The following is an 18,889-nucleotide window of genomic DNA, read 5'->3' as shown; positions in this document are numbered from 1 at the left end:
GAGTGAGAGCTCCCCACGGGAGAAAGGCTAAATCCTTGCCATAGTTGTATCACTTGAGCAATAAAATATGGTTTATAAATTATATTTTGTACTGCTTATTTAGATTAGGTTTTGCAGAACTATATGACAATTAACTGCATATAAACTTAGAAGTGTTATATGCGGCTTATGATTCATCTTCACCAACAATTGACCCTCGTCCTGTTTCTAGAAGAGTCTTATAAATGTGATAAAAGGCACACTTTTACCGTCTTAAATACTAAAATATTTGACTCCAGTATTTATCTTTAAATATAACCAACAACTATAGCATTTTTATTTATTTTTTGCACGCAAAATTGCTGCGTGCGCTTTTGACCAAGTTGACCCGCACTCAAGGCGCGCAAATAAAGACCCACACCAGACCTGTACGGTTGAGAAATATGCTTTTATTTCAACATTTTTAAATAAATAAATACTTTTTGCCGTGACACAAAACATTTGAGGGGGGGTGTGCCCAGAAGGGGAAATGTTTCTCCATGATCTCAAATGCACAAATAGAACAAATTGACCGTTTTCAGAAAAAAACTACATAGCAAACGTACAACGTGTATACTGCTCTATACAATACTTCAGGACAAGTCCCTGATTAAATATTCTCTTTGTATGTACACAAGTGAAGCAGTCTTTTTTTGGCTTTTTTTTTTATATATAAAAGAAAATCCTCAGATTTAAGGTGAGACGGACAAGTCCACGTCATCCTTCTCGGAGGACGACGAAGGGGACACGGGCATGTCGTCCTCCTCTTCCTCCGAGCACCTGGCGGCGGACGAGCACTTGCAGCCGTGCGCGGCGGTCCTTGGGCCGCCGGGCCCGCTCTTGCCCTCCTTTTTGTGCTTCACCCTGCGGTTCTGGAACCAGATCTTGACCTGCTTCTCGGACAGGTTGAGGTAGGTGGCGATCTCGATGCGCCGGAGCCTGGACAGGTACATGTTGGACGTGAACTCCCGCTCCAGCTCCAAAAGTTGCGTGCTGGTGAAGGCTGTGCGCATGCGCTTGCTGCTGTGAAGTTTGCTGTTGCTGCTTTCTGGAAAGGAAACATCAAGACGATACGGTTAGTATGCATGATACTGTAGGTCGACAGTATATGTGATATATATATATCGAGGTCCTTTTCGGGGACGAAAGGGGGCTCACCGATGGAGATGCAGTGGTACTGGCGTGGGTCCGGGACGGTGTAGGCGGCCTGGTACATGGCGGCGCCGTGGCCGAGGTTGATGCTGTTGGATGCGGAGTGCTGCCTGGAGAGGGCCGTGTGGCAGTACTGCGAGGAGAAGGCCGGGAAGGAGGCCTTGAGGAGCGGCAGTGCGGGTGGAGAAGGGTGCAGCTGGGAGGCGGCCATGCACAGCGGGCAGAAGCACAGCAGCCCGGCCTTCCTGGAGTGGCAGGACCCCGGCAGGCCGTGCGGGTGGTGGCCGGCCGAGTGCACGGCGTAAGGGAACAGCGGCGGGCTGTTCTCGCTCCCCTTGTCGTTGGCTTCCCTTAAAATCAACGAATCCACCAGAAAAGACCTCGGCATGGTTGCGGTTGTGCTGCGTCGGGTTGGCGCGTTCGTGCGTGCGTGCGTGCTCTCCCGTGGGTGGGTGGACAGCGAAGTGGTGCTGAAGGCGCGCCGGAGCCTCCTTAAATAGGCGCGGCGGAGCCACTGCGGCCATGTGACGGTTACGCTGCAAGCGGCCAAGAGCCCTCAATAGGGTTTTGTGCTTTTCTTTCGGCATTCCCACTGCACGCTTCCCCATTATTTCACTTGTTAACTAAATGAACTGCATAATGTAGTCTATTCTTGTCAGCCCCACCCACGCCGCGAGAGGCGGCACTGCCCCATTCTGCCTTTTATCGCCGCTCTTATTTCATCATAAAACACTGCTTAAATTGCCCTTTATTCCAAAAAAAAAAAAGAAAGGCAGGCGACGTTATATGAGCATATACAATATCATGTGTGCTATACATGCACAAACTTGCATTTTTCTGTGCGTGCGTGCGTGTTAAGTGTACACACATGCAACAGCTGAATGTTAAGTGTATGCAAACCAATTTAGGGTTAATGTGTCATTTCTGGGCACACAAAAAAGGGACAAGTCATTGCCTGAAGGCAGTTGCTGTTAAAGAGCAGTGATTAATTCCTTTGCTCGGGCCCCTGCCGAGTCGGGGGGGTCTGCGTGAAGGGGGGGGGTGTTGGTTTGGAAGAATATGTAAAAATAACCAGGTTTTCACTCGGCGGCCCTTATTGAATGTCATTGTGGAGGGTTTTCAATGAGGGAGAAAGAGAGTCGAATTAAAGTGTGTGACAGCGGCGGATAGACGCAACAAAGGCGACTCTGTCATGGAGGAGCGCGGCCTCGCCTTGCGCGCTCATTCAATTAACTAATAGGAAAACATTTTCTTTCACTTTAAGACGCCTCAAAGACGAGAAACTTTTTTTTTCCCCCTCTAAGTTGGACATTTTGAAAATCATTAACGTCCAATGCCTTATATGGTCTAAACAGACCACACTCGTTTATTTGTGTGTGGATGTATTTTGGGGGGTAGATGGGGTCTGTTAAAAAAGGACCCTAATATGCTCAACATCACACTAATGCTCAATAAAGCTTGGACCTGTAAGGTTCACCATTACAGTACATTAGGAGCAGTTAAACCCTCTGTAATCATGGGACACCCAGAAAAAGCTGCCCTTTTTATTTGCTGACAGGGTTTTGTTCATTATTGGAGATTGCAGCAAAAAACAAAAGTTACACAAAAAAAAAGTTTGTTCCGCATCAAGCGGTTATTAATGCACTCATTTCCAAGCAGCAGCCCATGCACCCCCTCGATAGCAATAGAGAGTTCTGTGGGTCGTCACGCAGGGGAGGCTCATTCCAATTTGCAATCCCAACTGGAGACTGACAAATAGTTCTGACCTCCCTCTGGAGGCGCGGGCCAGAAGTGCAAAGAATCTCATTCCCCATAATCACTTGTTACTGAGGGAAATATAGGCAAATAGCCCACTCATATTATAGCAAGCCACTTATATCATGCATCATCATAACTTATATACAGTGCGGCTGTGTGCGGACGCTCCCAAACGTTAATGCTTGATAAAGGATGCAGGGAATATCCCCTGAAAGAGTAAATTATTTATAAGATATTAAGTTGGAACAATTGCCATCACTCAAATTCACCCCTGATGATAACGCTGACCAGTGCCTGCTGTGCTGCTGGAGGAGATCATTTTCAGGGGCTTTTATGCAATTACACCCAAAGATCTCGTGCCCGCTGACATAAAGAGCGCAGTCTGTTTATGGAGATGTAGTCAATATCTCCTTTTCTTTTGGTATGAATAATTCATAGTTTAAGACACTATCCCCCCTCACTTAATACGTACGCGCACTTAAACACCCACACATCTCTAATACAAACGATGGTTTTAGCTGACAGTGTAACAGGATTTAAGGTCCCAGTGGGGTTTGGGCCCGGCCGCCGACGGGCGCTGTGACTGTCGACGTGACACAGAGGGCCGGCTGCCCCTCCTAATCTCCCCCTGAGGCAACATCACCGAGCGCAGATCCTGCTGCACCTCTCTGGACACACAAAGGCCTGATTATCATTCATATGCTCAGCAGAAACACCAGTCCAATAGATAACAGATGACACATAAGTACCGGCTGAATGGCGCAATATGTTTGGGCTGCTGAGTCTATAGGGACCAATGAATCCTTAAGCGAGAGGGACGCTGACAGAAAGAGGTATTGTGACAAGGAGGGGTACAGGGAAATAGAGGGCTCTACAGGTGAACCAGGCCTTGAGTGTTGCGCCAACATTTGTATTCTGTTAATCAAAAGAGGCAACTTGATGCAAACAGACTAAACACATCTACTGTTGTGCAAAAACACATGGAAAGACCAGGATTTCACAGCATTTAACAGTATTTGTTTTGCAGTAAAATACGGTAATCAACATTTAAATGATTGTACTAATTATTTCACAGCAATTAACTGTTATTTCCCAGTAAAATACGGTAATCATGGTCCTCTGTAATAAAATGCATCCGGAAAGTATTCACAGCGCTTCACTTTTCCACGTTTTGTTATGTTACAGCCTTATTCCAAAATGGAATAAATTCATTTTTGTTCTCAAATTTATACACACAATACCCCATAATAAAAATGGAAAAATGTTTTTTTTTAGAATGTGCATATCTTATTAAAATAGACTAAGAAATCACATGTGCATAAGTATTCAAAGCCTTTGCCCAATACTTTGTTGATGCACCTTTGGCAGTAATTACAGTCTCAAGGCTTCTTGAAGACAATGCCACAAGCTTGGCTCATCTATCTTCAGGCAGTTTTGCCCATTCCTCTTTGCAGCACCTCTCAAGCTTCATCAGGTTGGATGGGAAGCGTTGGTTTTCATTCATGAAGTCTCTGTACTTTGCTGCAGTCATCTTTCCCTCTATCCTTAATAGTCTCCCTCTGAAAAACATCCCCACAGCATGATGCCGCCACCACCATGCTTTACTGTAGAGATGGTATTGGCCTGGTTATGAACGTTGTCTGGTTTCCTCCAAACATGATGCTTGACATTCACGCGAAACTGTTCATTCTTTGTCCCATGAGACCAGAGAATTTTGTTTCTCATGGTTTGAGAGTGTTTCAGGTGCATTTTGGCAAACTTTACTAAGATACCATACAGGCCTGATTGGTGGATTGCTGCAGAGATGGTTGTCCTTCTGGTCCAGCGCTGCCGTGTAGTGTTACTTGTTTACTCTCTACAACTTTTGAGTGCGATTTCTGTTTCTCCACACCTTTTGTGTGTACCCTTAGTTGTTTCTCCTCACTCCTATTTGAATGCCTTTTTGTTGTTATTATCTTTTTATTCAAGTTAAGGGCCTATTCTGGCAAAGCCGATCGTGACAGACTATATGAAAATCCTTAGTGAAAGAAAGATAACATAATTGTAATTAACTGTACACTTACAGTCCGGCAGTTACAGTGAATTGCTGTAAATATATTTTACAGTAACTTACTGTAAGTGTTACTGTGAAAATAATGCAATTACCACGAAAATGTTCAAATTTGCATTTAAACTCAAAAGATATTTTTTCGGACTCATTTCCCAGTGCGGGTCGGTTCTAGCTCTACTTAAAAACCTCTTGACAATATGTAAACAGGCATACTCCTGAGTGCTCTGCAGTGGACATTTTATTTTTGTTAATTTTTTTTTGTCAGATCGAGTGGCAAAATAAAAGGTAGCCCTGTTATGCAAAACACAAATGTCCACTGAAGAAAACGCTGGCTCTCAGACGGTGACTCAACAAGAACAAAAGACAACATAAGCACCAAAGAAATATACTGAAATGCCCTTGGAGGTAAAATATGAAGCACTTTCATTTTTTTTAATTGTTGTGTTAACTTTACCTGGTCATGACTAGTGAGGAAAAAAATATTGACTATTCGATGCATCTTGATTGGAATGTGGGCGATTCAGAATCGAGAATGTATGTATGTTAAATAATGACATACAGATGGTTTGAAAATGCAGATCTAGTGCGGTCACACACGGAGGGAGGTGAAGAGGACAAAGTATTTTAGCTGCGACGCTAAGATGTCTTAAATGTGAAGTAGTGAAACAAGAAAATAATAAATGCTTTATGCACTTCAACAAAGTCAAACTAAAACCACCTTACAGCAGCGAGTAACCAGCTAAAAAGAAATCAGCAAGTAGATTAATAAGTTAGGAGGGAGAAAAATAGCCACACAATGCGACAACACCGTCAGCCATAGACAAGAATGGGTAGATAGATAAGAAACACCTCTGTGAGCTGAACGTTTCAAGCGACTGGGAGCAAAGTTTCTGGGGATATGTATTAGGGTTGTTAAGAGGGATGGGAATTGATAAGATTTTTACGATTTCCATTCCACTTTCGATTCTGCTTACTGGTTCGGTTCTTTGGCGATTCTCACAAGTTCATTAGCATCAGCTTTGTTCAGTTCAGAAAAAAACATCAGTACACAAACACAACGGTGAGGCCTTAAAAGACCCACAGCCTCGATGAGGTGCCAGAAAAAAATATTTAGATTTGAAAATAACTAGTGGCCTAGTGGTTAGAGTGTCCGCCTTGAGACCGGTAGGTCGTGAGTTCAAACCCGGGCCGAGTCATACCAAACACTATACAAATGGGACCCATTACCTCCCTGCTTGGTACTCAGCATCAAAGGTTGGAATTGGGGGTTAAATCACCAAAAATGATTCCCGGGCGCGGCAACCGCTGCTGCCCACTGCTCCCCTCACCTCCCAGGGGGTGATCAAGGGTGATGGGTCAAATGCAGAAAATAATTTCGCCGCACCTAGTGTGTGTGTGACAATCATTGGTACTTTAACTTTTTAACTTTAAAATAAATATTCTAAAATACAACATGTTTTGCGAAAAATGTCAATAACACAAAAATGTTCAGTAACATGTTTGACATTTTTCACATAGAAATTAAGTGTTATTTTCTATAACTATATAAACAGTATAAATGCTGAGCGCTCAAAACTAAGTACAACTACGTCAGTCAAAGACAAATACAAGCCGATCAAGTCAAGTAGAACTGTATATAATAAAGGTAATTATTATTGTTATTCATTATTAAAAATGTTATTTCTATTGGATTTGTATTGCTCCATTTGTTGTGCAATAATGTTCATTCTCATTTCTGTGTTTTTAATATCAATTTCAGTAACCGGTTCTTTGCTATAATTTTTCGTATCATATTTGTACATATTGTATTTCCTGATGTTGTTCTGTTGTTGTCTCTGTCATCTCCCCCTCTTGACCTCACAACTTTCCCCTCTGTCTTCTTTTTCTTCTTCTTTCTATCCCCTCCTGCTCTGGTCTGGCTGCGCCCAACACTAAATATATCCATTTAATGAAGTCAAATACAAATAAGGCAACAAGAAAAGTATACCACACTTCTCTTTTGTAAACCAATTCTGACAATATGATTTGCCTGAGAGGCTGGACAGGACATGATACATTTTTTTTAAAATAAATACAATTTTAAAAAACAACAACAACCTGTACACTGCAATTTTTTAACCATTAATTATGAAACTTAATCATTATTTTTGCAGAAAATTAAGCATATCTGCTTTTTTAGGATGAATATGCAATATTTCTGCATCATTCATTCAACGTTATCACATGCTGTATCTGCTAATGTTTTTTTTTTATAGTACTTTCTCAATTTGATGCAATATCCACTTTGCAAGTATGCAAGTTGCCCTGTTGTCTTCCTTTCTCGTGAATGGTTATTCTATTAAGACATAATGTCCCAAAACGCAGTTATAACAGTACAACAGGATAAAATCAAGAAAATATTGAAACAAAGGTGCAGATGTTGTTCACTCCCATAAAGTCAGATTAACTCAATTAGATTTTTTGTCATGGTTTCTTAATTTGAGCTGCACATTTTCCTAATACCTCAGCCTTAGACAAGTATCTCTCAGATGTGATTAAGTCTGACCAGTTCAAGCATTGCGCTGCACTTTAACAGTCCCACAGCAACTCTTCTGTCCCAAGACACAACTACTGAGAGCACTCAGGGAATAATTGTTCATTAGAGAGAACAATTAATGATCTCCTATAAACCATATCGACATGAGGTCAATTTAACAATTATTCTCCAAAAGTTAAAAGCTTGACTTTTAAAACAATTGCATATGTTTGGCTGTAGTGGCTTGACCTGATGCATAATGAAAGGGGGCTAGGGAGGGTCATTTTCTTACCAGGGCTGTTGATTCCATCAATATTCCAGGAAGCGCCATAGATGCAACAGGAGGCTCTGCCAAAATAAAATGTAAAAAATGATCAAACACAGAGCAGAAGCACTCAAGTTTAAATTGCTTGTATACACATGGACACAACTGTGGGTACTCTTTTTTTTTTAGTAAAGACAGAAAGCCACACAATAGTCACTGAAATAACTTTAAACAAATAAACCTCAAATAAAAAATAAACATATTTACTTCATGAAAATCAGGCATTACAAACCTTTGAACTGATGCAACATAGCTTTTAATGGCAAGTCACATCAGGTTAATGTAGACAGATTAGGGTTATAGCAATATTTACTTAAATACTGTACACACATACAGTGATACGTGTGGGATACGAGTAGAGATGTATATCATTAGGATTTCATTCATACTGATCTTCCTTACCAGTATTTTTCGGTAAACTCCTAAATATGAATACCTATATATGTGATGTAGTGCAAAAAAATACAATACGTGAACAAGTATTTTTTTTGTATTACCACAAGAGGGGGTAACACCAGCAATCTCACAGCACAGCCATGACATGTTGACTAAAGAGAGGCAAGCATCATTTGCTGCTGTGAGCTGGATAAAACAAATACTGAAAGCTATATCACTTGTCCAGAATCTTAAAAGTTCTCCTGTACTGACCCAGTTAGGAATCGGTACCAGTATACCAGTTCTTGGTATACATCCCTATAGATATGAGTGCCCCAGCTTTAGAGCAGTCTGTCAGCTAATTGTTATGCTTGAGGTTGCAAGCAAACATTTTGGTTACAAGCTTGCATAGCAAATGCCACAGTGAACCTCGTAAGAGACGACCAACTCATCCTATGTCTGACTCACTAGCATTAGCTTTGTTTTTTTCGAAGCATGTGAAGGAAGAACATGAGAACAGTGCTGAGAAGAAGCAGATGATATCCAATGAATTAAAGAAAGAAATCAAAATTATACGCCAGGTGTGTTGCCTACTTAAAGAAGCAGTCGTCAACTCCATACTGAAGAAGAATGAGTCAACGACGCCAGCCAAAGAGGTTAAAATGATATCTAATTGGCGAACACTAATCCATGAAAACATGAAGAAGCTGCTGATAGTGTGTTTGACTGAGACAGAGCGCAGGACATACTGTAAAAGTCCACATTATTATTACTTCATAAAACTATTGTCGTTGTTTTCAGTGCATTCTATTGTATTGTTTTTATATAAAAGTTAGCTTTTCTTTTTAAAAGGCATGCCACATGATAAATTGTGCTGTTTTGACAGGGGCAAGCACAAATTATATTGATTTCAATTTCAATGGGAGACGTTGATTTGAAATACAAGCCCATACATGGGCTTGTATTTACCTTTACCATGAATTGATTAACGTGGACCCCGACTTAAACAAGTTGAAAAACGTATTCGGGTGTTACTATTTAGTGGTCAATTGTACGGAATATGTACTGTACTGTGCAATTTACTAATGAAAGTTTCAATCAATCAATCAATCAATACAGTAGTTTGCCATACAGATAGAGGGTGGCAAAAGAACAATGCCAGTGCAAGTCCAGAAGTATCGCACAATACCTTTTTTTTAACAGAATGGTTAGCAATATTTAAAGTTTGACCGTGTCGAATAAGTTTTTTTTTTTAATAAACAGAACTTTATTCCTTTTTTTTTTTTAAAGCATGAATGGTAAATAAATAAATGATAAATGGGTTGTACTTGTATAGCGCTTTTCTACCTTCAAGGTACTCAAAGCGCTTTGACACTACTTCCACATTTACCCATTCATACACACATTCACACACTGATGGAGGGAGCTGCCCTGCAAGGCGCTAACCAGCACCCATCAGGAGCAAGGGTGAAGTGTCTTGCTCAGGACACAACGGACATGACGAGGTTGGTACTAGGTGGGGATTGAACCAGGGACCCTCGGGTCGCGCACGGCCATTCTTCCACTGCGCCACGCCGTCCCAAATAGTTTTATATTACTTCATAAAACAACTGTGTTTGTAGTACATTCTATTGTATTGTTTTTCATAACATGTTTCACTTTAAAATGTGTTTCTTTTTTTTTTAAAGACATGTTACTTGTTTAAATTGTGCTGCTTTGTGGAGGCCAAACACAGATTAAATGGATTTCCATTCATTTCAACGGTCGACGTTACAAAATACAAGTTTTTCAAGGTATGTGAGCTGCGTCACGGTGCCAATTGAACTCATATTCCGAGGCAACACTGTATTCGTATTTGGATTTTTCAGTATGCAGCCTTCTGTTCTGTACAGAGGCATATCGAATTCCCACGCATCCATTAGTTTGGGACAGGAAGTGTTTCTTGCATCAGGCGTTTACTCTACAACCAAATACAAGTGGCCGCTAAAGGAAACGCATTTGACGCAGGAGAGGAGATCCAGGGGCACAGGCCACTTCCACAAGGTCAGAGAGTGGGCATTAAGGTGGAAGAACCGTGCAAAGCACTTGCGTTATTTTGGCAACCAGGATTGTGACAGAAGAAGACATAGCTTGCAGACAATCTGAGGACATTTAGTAACTCCATGCCTTCCTGGTTTTGTTTAAAGATTTCCATGTAGCTGCAAAATAATACACACAAAAACAAAAACCATGAATACACCTTAAACTGCCCAAAAAAAAACCATACAAAAACAATAAGACATTTCAAAATAAAACAAAACAATAGGCCTTTTTCCACCGCATGAACCTTTACAGGAACTTTCCCATTTACCCGGGTAAATAAAGTACACCCCTGTGTTTTCACCAAAAACTACCTGTATCAGTGACGTGCAGTCAGGGGAGGCAGGTGAGGCGGGGCCTCACGTGCCATCATGGAAAGAAAAAAATGTAAAAAGAAAAAAAAAAAATTAAATTGTTATATGTATCCAGTGATTATACTATAAAGTTATTTTTCATTTAACTTCACCAGTTTTAGATTATTTTTATTCAAAATCGCTGAATTTTCACATTTGCCGTTCAAATACTGAGAAAAGACTTGCGGTGAGTCAGCAGCCAGTTGAGCAAGGACTCGGCTAACTGCTGGCCTGCTGTGCAGTGAGACCGTATTGCTATATGAATTATATTATACATTTCCATACTTTAGTTAGCTGAGGTATATAATGTACAGTGTATTTTGTCAACAACTGTATGTGTGTAACGTATTTCTTGTGCTGAGCAATCATAAAACGGCTGCGAAGACGCACTGTGTGAGGCTCGCAGTAATCCCGCCTCCTGGTGGTAGAGGGCCCTAGTGATCCCAGAGATAATTTTTGCGACTACTCGGCTGCAGAATAAGTGACAACAAGCAGCAACAGTTAGCAGCCATCGTTTATTTTTTCCTCTTGCCTGGACTATTAACATGGAGGATTACATGTCTAAAATAAAACAGTTTTCTAAACTGGACTTTCAATCAAAGCAGGAGGTAATACTTAAAGGAAGATCTCCATCGAGACAGAGAGACTTTTAAAACTGAAGAAAGATAAGGAAGACTTCTATAAACAAGTTACCGATGCTTTTGTTCAAAAGGAGCGGCGCATGGACTTCATTTATAAGTAAAGGTAAGACCATAATAACGTTTTTTTTATTAAATGTGCTTTTTTGTGTGCTACAGTTTGTATGTGTAAAGTTAATGTTAAGTTAAAGTACCAATGATTGTCACACACACACTAGGTGTGGTGAAATTTGTCCTCTGCATTTGACCCATCCCCTTGATCACCCCCTGGGAGGTGAGGAGGGCAGTGGGCAGCAGCGGCGCCACGCCCGGGAATAATTTTTGGTGATTTAACCCCCAATTCCAACCCTTGATGCTGAGTGCCAAGCAGGAAAGAATGCTGGTATGAGCTTTTAAACATAACCCGTTAACTGCTGCCAATCAAATGGTGAATAAGATACTCTTTAGGGTTCATGTTTGTAAATCTGACTGTAATGAAGTCAGTGCCTCACCAGCCATGAACCTCACCGCACGTCACTGACCTATATACATGCATCACAATGTATGTATGATGCACGCATGCGCTAAGTTTGTCAAAACCATCCAACAGAACAAGCCTATACAGAATAACCATATACCTCTCCTCTATTATTACTCTTCTCCTTAATCTTAAACAGTTGTCATTTGGTGGCAATTTCATTTCATTTCATTTGTTATTTATCTCCTTCATTGATGTGCATTTTTGATCAATAGACAATTAAACTTTAGCAACTAAACACATATGTACACACCTATGCTTGAGAAGGAACAGGATGAAGAAAATCTTATATTTCCTGCCCCCTTCAACATAATAAGTAGTCTTACTTAATGGATAGCCCAGATTCACAAGCATACAAACCAAACAAATACATCCAAATATAATGAAAACAAACAAAAACCACACAAAAAAACCAAGTGAAAAACTTCATGAAGTTCAAACCGAACAACACTGACACTAAATGATAAAAAAGGAAAGGGGTCGATTATTACACATTGTATACCTTCTGTAAGAAACAAAAAAGGAAAGGCATGTTCCTTAGCTATGCGCAACGAGCATTACGGGTACAGAAACAGCACTTTTAAGGGTAAAACTTTTAATTTTAAAATGGCTTTTTCTAGGGTGACAGGATGGTGGTTCCCAGTTGAAGAAAAATAAATCGGCCAATTAAAAAAACATCCACGTAACATTGTTTGTAAACAGGTAAATACATACTAGCTTGACTATGTGACTATTATGTGACTATTATACAACATACCATAGAGAAATGCGTTACTCATGGATAAATAAAACAACCTTGTACATTATTAAATGGCCACTTTTTTGTTGTTTAGTATAATTTAAATCTTTTTTTTTTTTATTGCATTTCACCATACTGACACCTCTGAGAAATCCCCATGTGGCCATAAGGGCTTTTCTACTGGGAATCTTGCAAATTCATATCCATTTATATGAATTGTTGCATACATTTCCTTTATTACTGAGCTCTACACGCTGACCCGTTAAAAGTAAATTTGTTGAGAATAAATGTGGTGCTCCCTGGCCTGTTTCTGACAAGAATAAATGTGAGATAAATGCAAAACTGACCTAATGAGTCAATTTACATCTAAATGTCACATCGTTATGGGAACTAAGAGCTCAATGTGTGGTGTTTACTTCATCACCAAGCAATATATTGTCATCACCTTACCTTTCCATTCTATGTACCACTTAGAGTCAATATTTCCAAACAAATCTCATTCTCACCTTTGAGGTCGTGAATGAAAAATAAGTGCTACATTTGAGTGTAAATATTGCGAGGGAAAAAAGTTCACAGAGCCATTAGAGGTGTAACTATCTTTGGATTATTTCAAATTCCCTTTTGATGTAAATCCATTTGTTCTGCCATAGATATGTCTCCAACTTTCCTTTTGAGCCCATTCATATAAAAGCCTTGAAATTCTCTTCAAAGGGGTTTGTTACCCTGCGAAGGTCACTAGGCGATTACGAATGGCTGACTCACATTTTTCCAAATCAGCAGACTTTTGGCCAAGAAATAACAGGTCAAACCAATGAATTTAATGAACTCTCCCAGACACAATGAAGGCTTCTTGCCATTTGAACCCTAGCAAAGGGATATGGGCAGGTCAGCAAGGCCTTTCAAGGGGTCTGTACACGACTGTGACAGAGTGGAGGCGCTTGAGTGTCTGCGTTGACAAGTTGTTCAAAGTGCTGGGGATGTCAGTGATAGTGCCTTCATCCTCACTGCCCCCTTTTGTTCCACGTTTTGTGTCCTTTGCTCCTCCATGAACAGTCCCCCAAGTACAAAAGCCCAAGGCGGCAAAGCGCCTTTTGCGATGTTCTGTTTGCCTTATTTCTCTCCGCCGAATGTCATGCTGCAGGCCAACATGCAGGAGACGTTATTGTGGCCAAAACAAAGCGGAATTACGGCGTAGAACAACTTTTGACGTCGGCTCGCCGCTCCTTCCTCCTTTTCACTCCACTTTTCTGGTCCTCCCCTTATTCACTTTCCTGCATTGTCACTCTTCTCTCTCTCGCCATTTTTGGCACTCTGATGTGTCCACTGGACATTATTCTTAACGACAAAAGATCACAGGGACACAGGATGGGAGGACATTTATTATTCGCCAAAGTTCCCACTTTTGGCCGCTCCCTCCATGCAGCTGCAAGGCCGTTTGTGAGAACTAACATCTTAAAGCATATGGTATTTGTGTGTTCACTTAATTGAGTCAATTGGAGGCTCATGGGAAACCACAGAGGGGGGTAAGAGTCAGAGAGAAGGGAGGTCAGGGAGCACGGAGAAGGGGGGGCATAAATACTGCAAGAAACAACTCATGTAGACATTATTTACTTATTTTTCGCTCAGCATACATCAAGATTTACATCAGTGGGGTTTTTACACGCCAACAGAGCCCACAAAAGCGTTGGTGAAAAGCCGGTACTCTTAAAGGAAACAAACCGAAGCCACTGGGACCCCTTGAGTTTATGGTTTTCTCATTAATGACCTCCTGCGGTTTGCACTATTTCCTCTCCATTCATCTCACATTAGCTTCTTTTCAGCGGTCGCCTTTGTTTTGGTGCGCTCTTCTTTTTTTCAGGGCCTTTTGACTGCCAACACAAACTTTGACTTCTGATGTGCAGACAACCGTTAAAACGTTTTGTTATTGCAAACAAATCTAAGGCTATCATTAGATTTGTTAGGTTGTTGTTTTAATATATTTAGTGTTGTTTGTGGTGTTGACATTAAAGACTGAAAATCTTAAATCTAATATTTAAGTTATATATGATCTTTAGTACAATCAAAATAGCGATAGTGTGACATACACTGTAATTTGAGCAGAAATTAGCTTTTTTAAACAAAATGAAACAAGTGTATCGTCTAGGGCTGCAACTATCGATTATCTTAGTAATCGAGTAATCTATCGATTAGTTTGTTCGATTATCAGAAATAGCCTCAATGCATATTTCAAGGTCAATAGACCAAAGCAGACACAAGGCTCATCAATTGTCTACCTTTCAATTACTTTTCAATCGAGGTTAAATTTGAGATCAGTCTCTTTTAAATATTTTAAGAAACCACCCCATACTTCCTGAAAATTCACCGAACAACCGTTCACTGTCAACCTAGTTTTCTCCAATTTAAGGAAATAAAGAATAGCTGTAATCCAGCGAGAGTGGCAGGGAGAACCTACAGCCTTCCAATTTAGCACAATGAGACTTCTAGCCAAAAAGGTAGTAAATGGTCCCAAGTTCTTTTTGGATTTGCTAAGAGAAGATGACCCCAAATAGTCCGCTTAGAGGATTCGGTTCAATCTTTGACAATTACTAAAGACAAAGTATTGAACATTTCAGTACAGTAACTGCACAATGATGAGTAAAGCCAAAACATATGTATTAAGTTAGTTGTAGACAGTTGAAACCAATCACATAAAGATATTGTGTCATATATCTTAGCCAACCTGACCTTGGTATAATAGGTACAATGTGTTAGCTTGCATTGAATAAGGCTGACTTTAGCACAAATAGAAGACTTCTGAAATCTACTTAAAATTTCTGTCCAGCTTTCTTCAGATCGGGTCACTCCTAAGTCACCCTCTGTATATATATATATTTAACTATCCGCCGCCACACAGATCACCGCACTCTATATGCTGAAACTATGTTTCCGTATTTCAAGTTCCGGGCAATACATGCGGTCAAGATTTTATAAATTTGTATTAGTTACACTTATTACCTGATAAATCGAAGCAACAGAATATAAATAAAAGCTTTTTTTCTAATCAAATTAATCAATTTAATCATTTAATTGTTGCAACGCTAAATTTGTTACAAATCTTAGGGTACTTCAAACCACGATTTATTGCCCAAAAAACTAATCTCGAAATGCCGATATTGTGATTATCAATATATTGTTCTTAATATACTATAATGGACATTTGTTTGGCTCACTTTTCTGATGATTCGTTTGTTTTTTTAATTTTGGCAAGAAATAGCCCTTGTCTTGATTTTTTTTTTTTTTATTAATTAAGAATCGTTACAAATAAGAACCGTGATTCATTCGAAAATCTTTTTTTTTTTACACCACTATTAATGAATTCAACAAAGAACTCACAGCAAAGTGCATATGTGGCCTATGCTTGATTGTCCCCTCCATCTTCAATAAAGGTAAAAGTGACATAAAAAATATTTCATTTGTCATGACAAAAGCGGCCTTTGTTGGTTAACAAAAATAATGTTCTACCTACAATTGTACACAGCCTATGAATGCAACAATTACCAAAGCATCAGTGAGAAGGCAACAGTAGCCAACAGAGGCCGCTTTACACCAGTGGTGTGCCGTCAGGGCCAGCAAGGCCTTCTCTGCTGGCCTAACATAACCAGAAATCATGATCATAATTAAAGACAAAATTCTTTTTAATTTACTTTCCCTAAATATCGAAAAGTATTCATGTTTTCTTCATGACATATTATGCTCGTTCCAGTGCTGTTGTTTTTAGTTTTAGTTTGTATCCAATCAAAATTCAGCAAGCTTATGTTGCCATGCTGTACCAAATCTGCCCGAGGCTTTCAGAATCAACAATGCAGGCGTAAGTGAACGAGGACATACAGTGATAGACAGTTGCGATAGCCAAACAGATCACGAGTTGTTGACAGTAGCCTATCTAAGTAGCCTGATGTTAACGAGACTGTGATTGGATACTCAGTTGCAATTCCAAAGTGAGTATCCATTCACAAGTTTCAATTTAGCAGGAAGCGGGAAGTGTTGCGCCGTAGCCAGACCGGGATAGCAGAGAAGGAGAATAAAACGTTGATTAGGTGGCAGATATATATTTACAAGGCCATTTTCAAGAAGGATATTTAAAGAGAAACTACATCTTGTGAGACTATGTCGGCCAACCTCGGAAGCTAGCTCAGCTGTTCTGGCAATGAAATGGGGAAATGCTCGCCATTTCCACTCGAATAAGCCGACGACGAGGGGTACCACTGACAAATATGGCGTCGAATAGGTGCTATTAATTGTGAGTATTTTTTCACTTTTAATATGTTTTTTTGCTATTTTAATTTTGACAGGAGCACATAAGATATCTTAATTGCTGATGCGTTTTAATTGTTTTTAAATGCGCCAGAAAATAACCCGTTTTGTACACTGTTGATGTGTTTAAATGACCAGTAGGGCGTAAATGTGTTCCTGTATAGTATTTCTCCAGTATGGTATTTTGAGAGGTAATTATTGAAGTCGGACATCACTGAAGGCCTAGGTGGGAAACGCACGGCTCGCCACAGCTTTACATCCTCCTCTTCTCATAAAGTGGATGCCTATTTCACGTGCTCCATGTGAAATCCTTGCCAGTAAATTGTAAGTGAATAAAAGAAAAGCAAATATGAAAAACGGAAATATTAAAGGGGTTGAGAATTTTAACCAACAGTACATTTAAAAACACTTTCTTGTGGTATTGATCAGAGGTTCCCAAAGTTTTTGCCTCTAAAGGCCAAAGTGAAAATGTGCCAATGGTCTGCGGGCTAAACAGCTATTTTTTTTACCATGCAACAGCACCACAAGTGAGGAATTTAGCCCCATACCACCATATATAAATATTAAGTAGTACAGATTGTCAGGTTCAATAGATAGCAATTAGTTAGTCTGTAAAAAAATAAAAATAAAAGAACAATAGATTTTACAGTAAAAAACTAGCAGCTCAGGCACAATAATTTTATAGGAAAATGAATGGGGTAGGGGAGTTACACCAAGTTATTGTAAATTGAAAAACTGTACCACTGCTATTTTTATGTTAAAATTCTGGTGACTGTTTTACAGAAAAATCTACAGTCTTTTTTTTCCCAGAACAAATACATTGAATAACAGTACCTCTGTTATTTCTACATTTTTTACCGTAAAATCTGCATCCCTTGTTTTTGCAGTGCATTACTGTAAATGGAAAAATGGTACCTGTGATGTATTCATGGTAAAACTAAGCTGCCAGGTTTTTACGGTAAAATCCACTTTTTTTTTTTTTACAGTGTAGCCTTGCAGAAATGCCATTAATGATCGTGCAGCTTGAAATAGCTCACCATTTGGCGGGCCAAATGAAATGATGACAATTTTGGGCCCCGGGTCCCACTTTAGGTACCCATGGTCTAGATAATATGATACGATATGCTTTGATGTAAATTTTGCTCCACAGTCACTTTATTAAATCGTTTTCTGATTCTGTATGCAAGACTGTTGATTCTGGAGGCGGTCCCAGACTTTAAATGAAACCCCACCCACACTCTCCAAAAGTATTATACTTTATATTTTGAATATGTACACAGTTTCAATATATATCTTGAGGTCGTCAATGCTATTTTTCCCCAGACATGGTCGAAAATGAACTTCATAAACATTACATAGATTCACCCAAAATTAATTACACGTTAGGTACACCTGCACACTCGCCAATTGATTCAAACCTGCATAAAAACAGCTGCTTTTAGCAGCATTTATGTTACTGCATTTTGCACTTTGGTGTTGTACATGCCAAGATTAGATGAAAATACTACTTTATTCAACTTTTGTGTGTGTTTCATCGCTGCCCTCGCTCGCTGGCTGAGATCGTTACGTAATGTCTACAAAAGTACACTTCACGGTGACGTCACGACATATTCGGACTGCAAAACCCTGCGAACAGAGGCATCCAAAACTGCAGGCAAGCTCACAACAAAATGTATGATTTGATGCTTTGCATAGTTTAACACAAATAGCCAACATTGTAACATTTATAATCCAGAAAAGACGAAATTCCTAGTAGGTCCCCTTTAACAAATGTGAGTGTACAGAAAATGAAGATTGGCATTAAAAATCTTCTCTATACATGCAATAGAAAAGTATCCAACTTTTTTTATGTCTGTATTCTATTTTTTTAATTCAGCATTTTACAATGCCAACGCATGTTGCATTGACTTCCATGTCAAACTAAGCTTACCGCCCATACCTTTGTTGCATCCAAAAGGCAAAGTAAGACGACACTTTTGATTTAAATGATCAGAATCAGAATCAGAATCAGCTTTATTGTCATTACGCAAGGTAACGAGATTGAGGCCATTCCATACAGTGCGATGTGTGCATGCTA

General features: G+C 39.7%; 1 protein-coding gene across 1 annotated transcript; it reads right to left on the bottom strand.

The window, feature by feature from the left end:
• Positions 1–470: 470 nt before the first annotated feature.
• gsx1 (GS homeobox 1) lies at positions 471–1,668 on the bottom strand. The gene is made up of 2 exons (XM_061961590.2): positions 1,177–1,668; positions 471–1,066 (listed from the first exon to the last, which is right to left on the bottom strand). Exons 1-2 carry the CDS (start codon positions 1,556–1,558, stop codon positions 711–713), a joined length of 738 nt encoding a protein of 245 aa, XP_061817574.1. The 5' UTR covers positions 1,559–1,668; the 3' UTR covers positions 471–710.
• Positions 1,669–18,889: the final 17,221 nt, after the last annotated feature.

The sequence above is a fragment of the Nerophis lumbriciformis genome, linkage group LG09 (genome assembly GCF_033978685.3).
Source record: "Nerophis lumbriciformis linkage group LG09, RoL_Nlum_v2.1, whole genome shotgun sequence".
Classification (NCBI taxonomy): domain Eukaryota; kingdom Metazoa; phylum Chordata; class Actinopteri; order Syngnathiformes; family Syngnathidae; genus Nerophis; species Nerophis lumbriciformis.
Note: the sequence above shows the minus strand (reverse complement) of the source record. Positions and strands in the feature narration are given on the sequence as shown.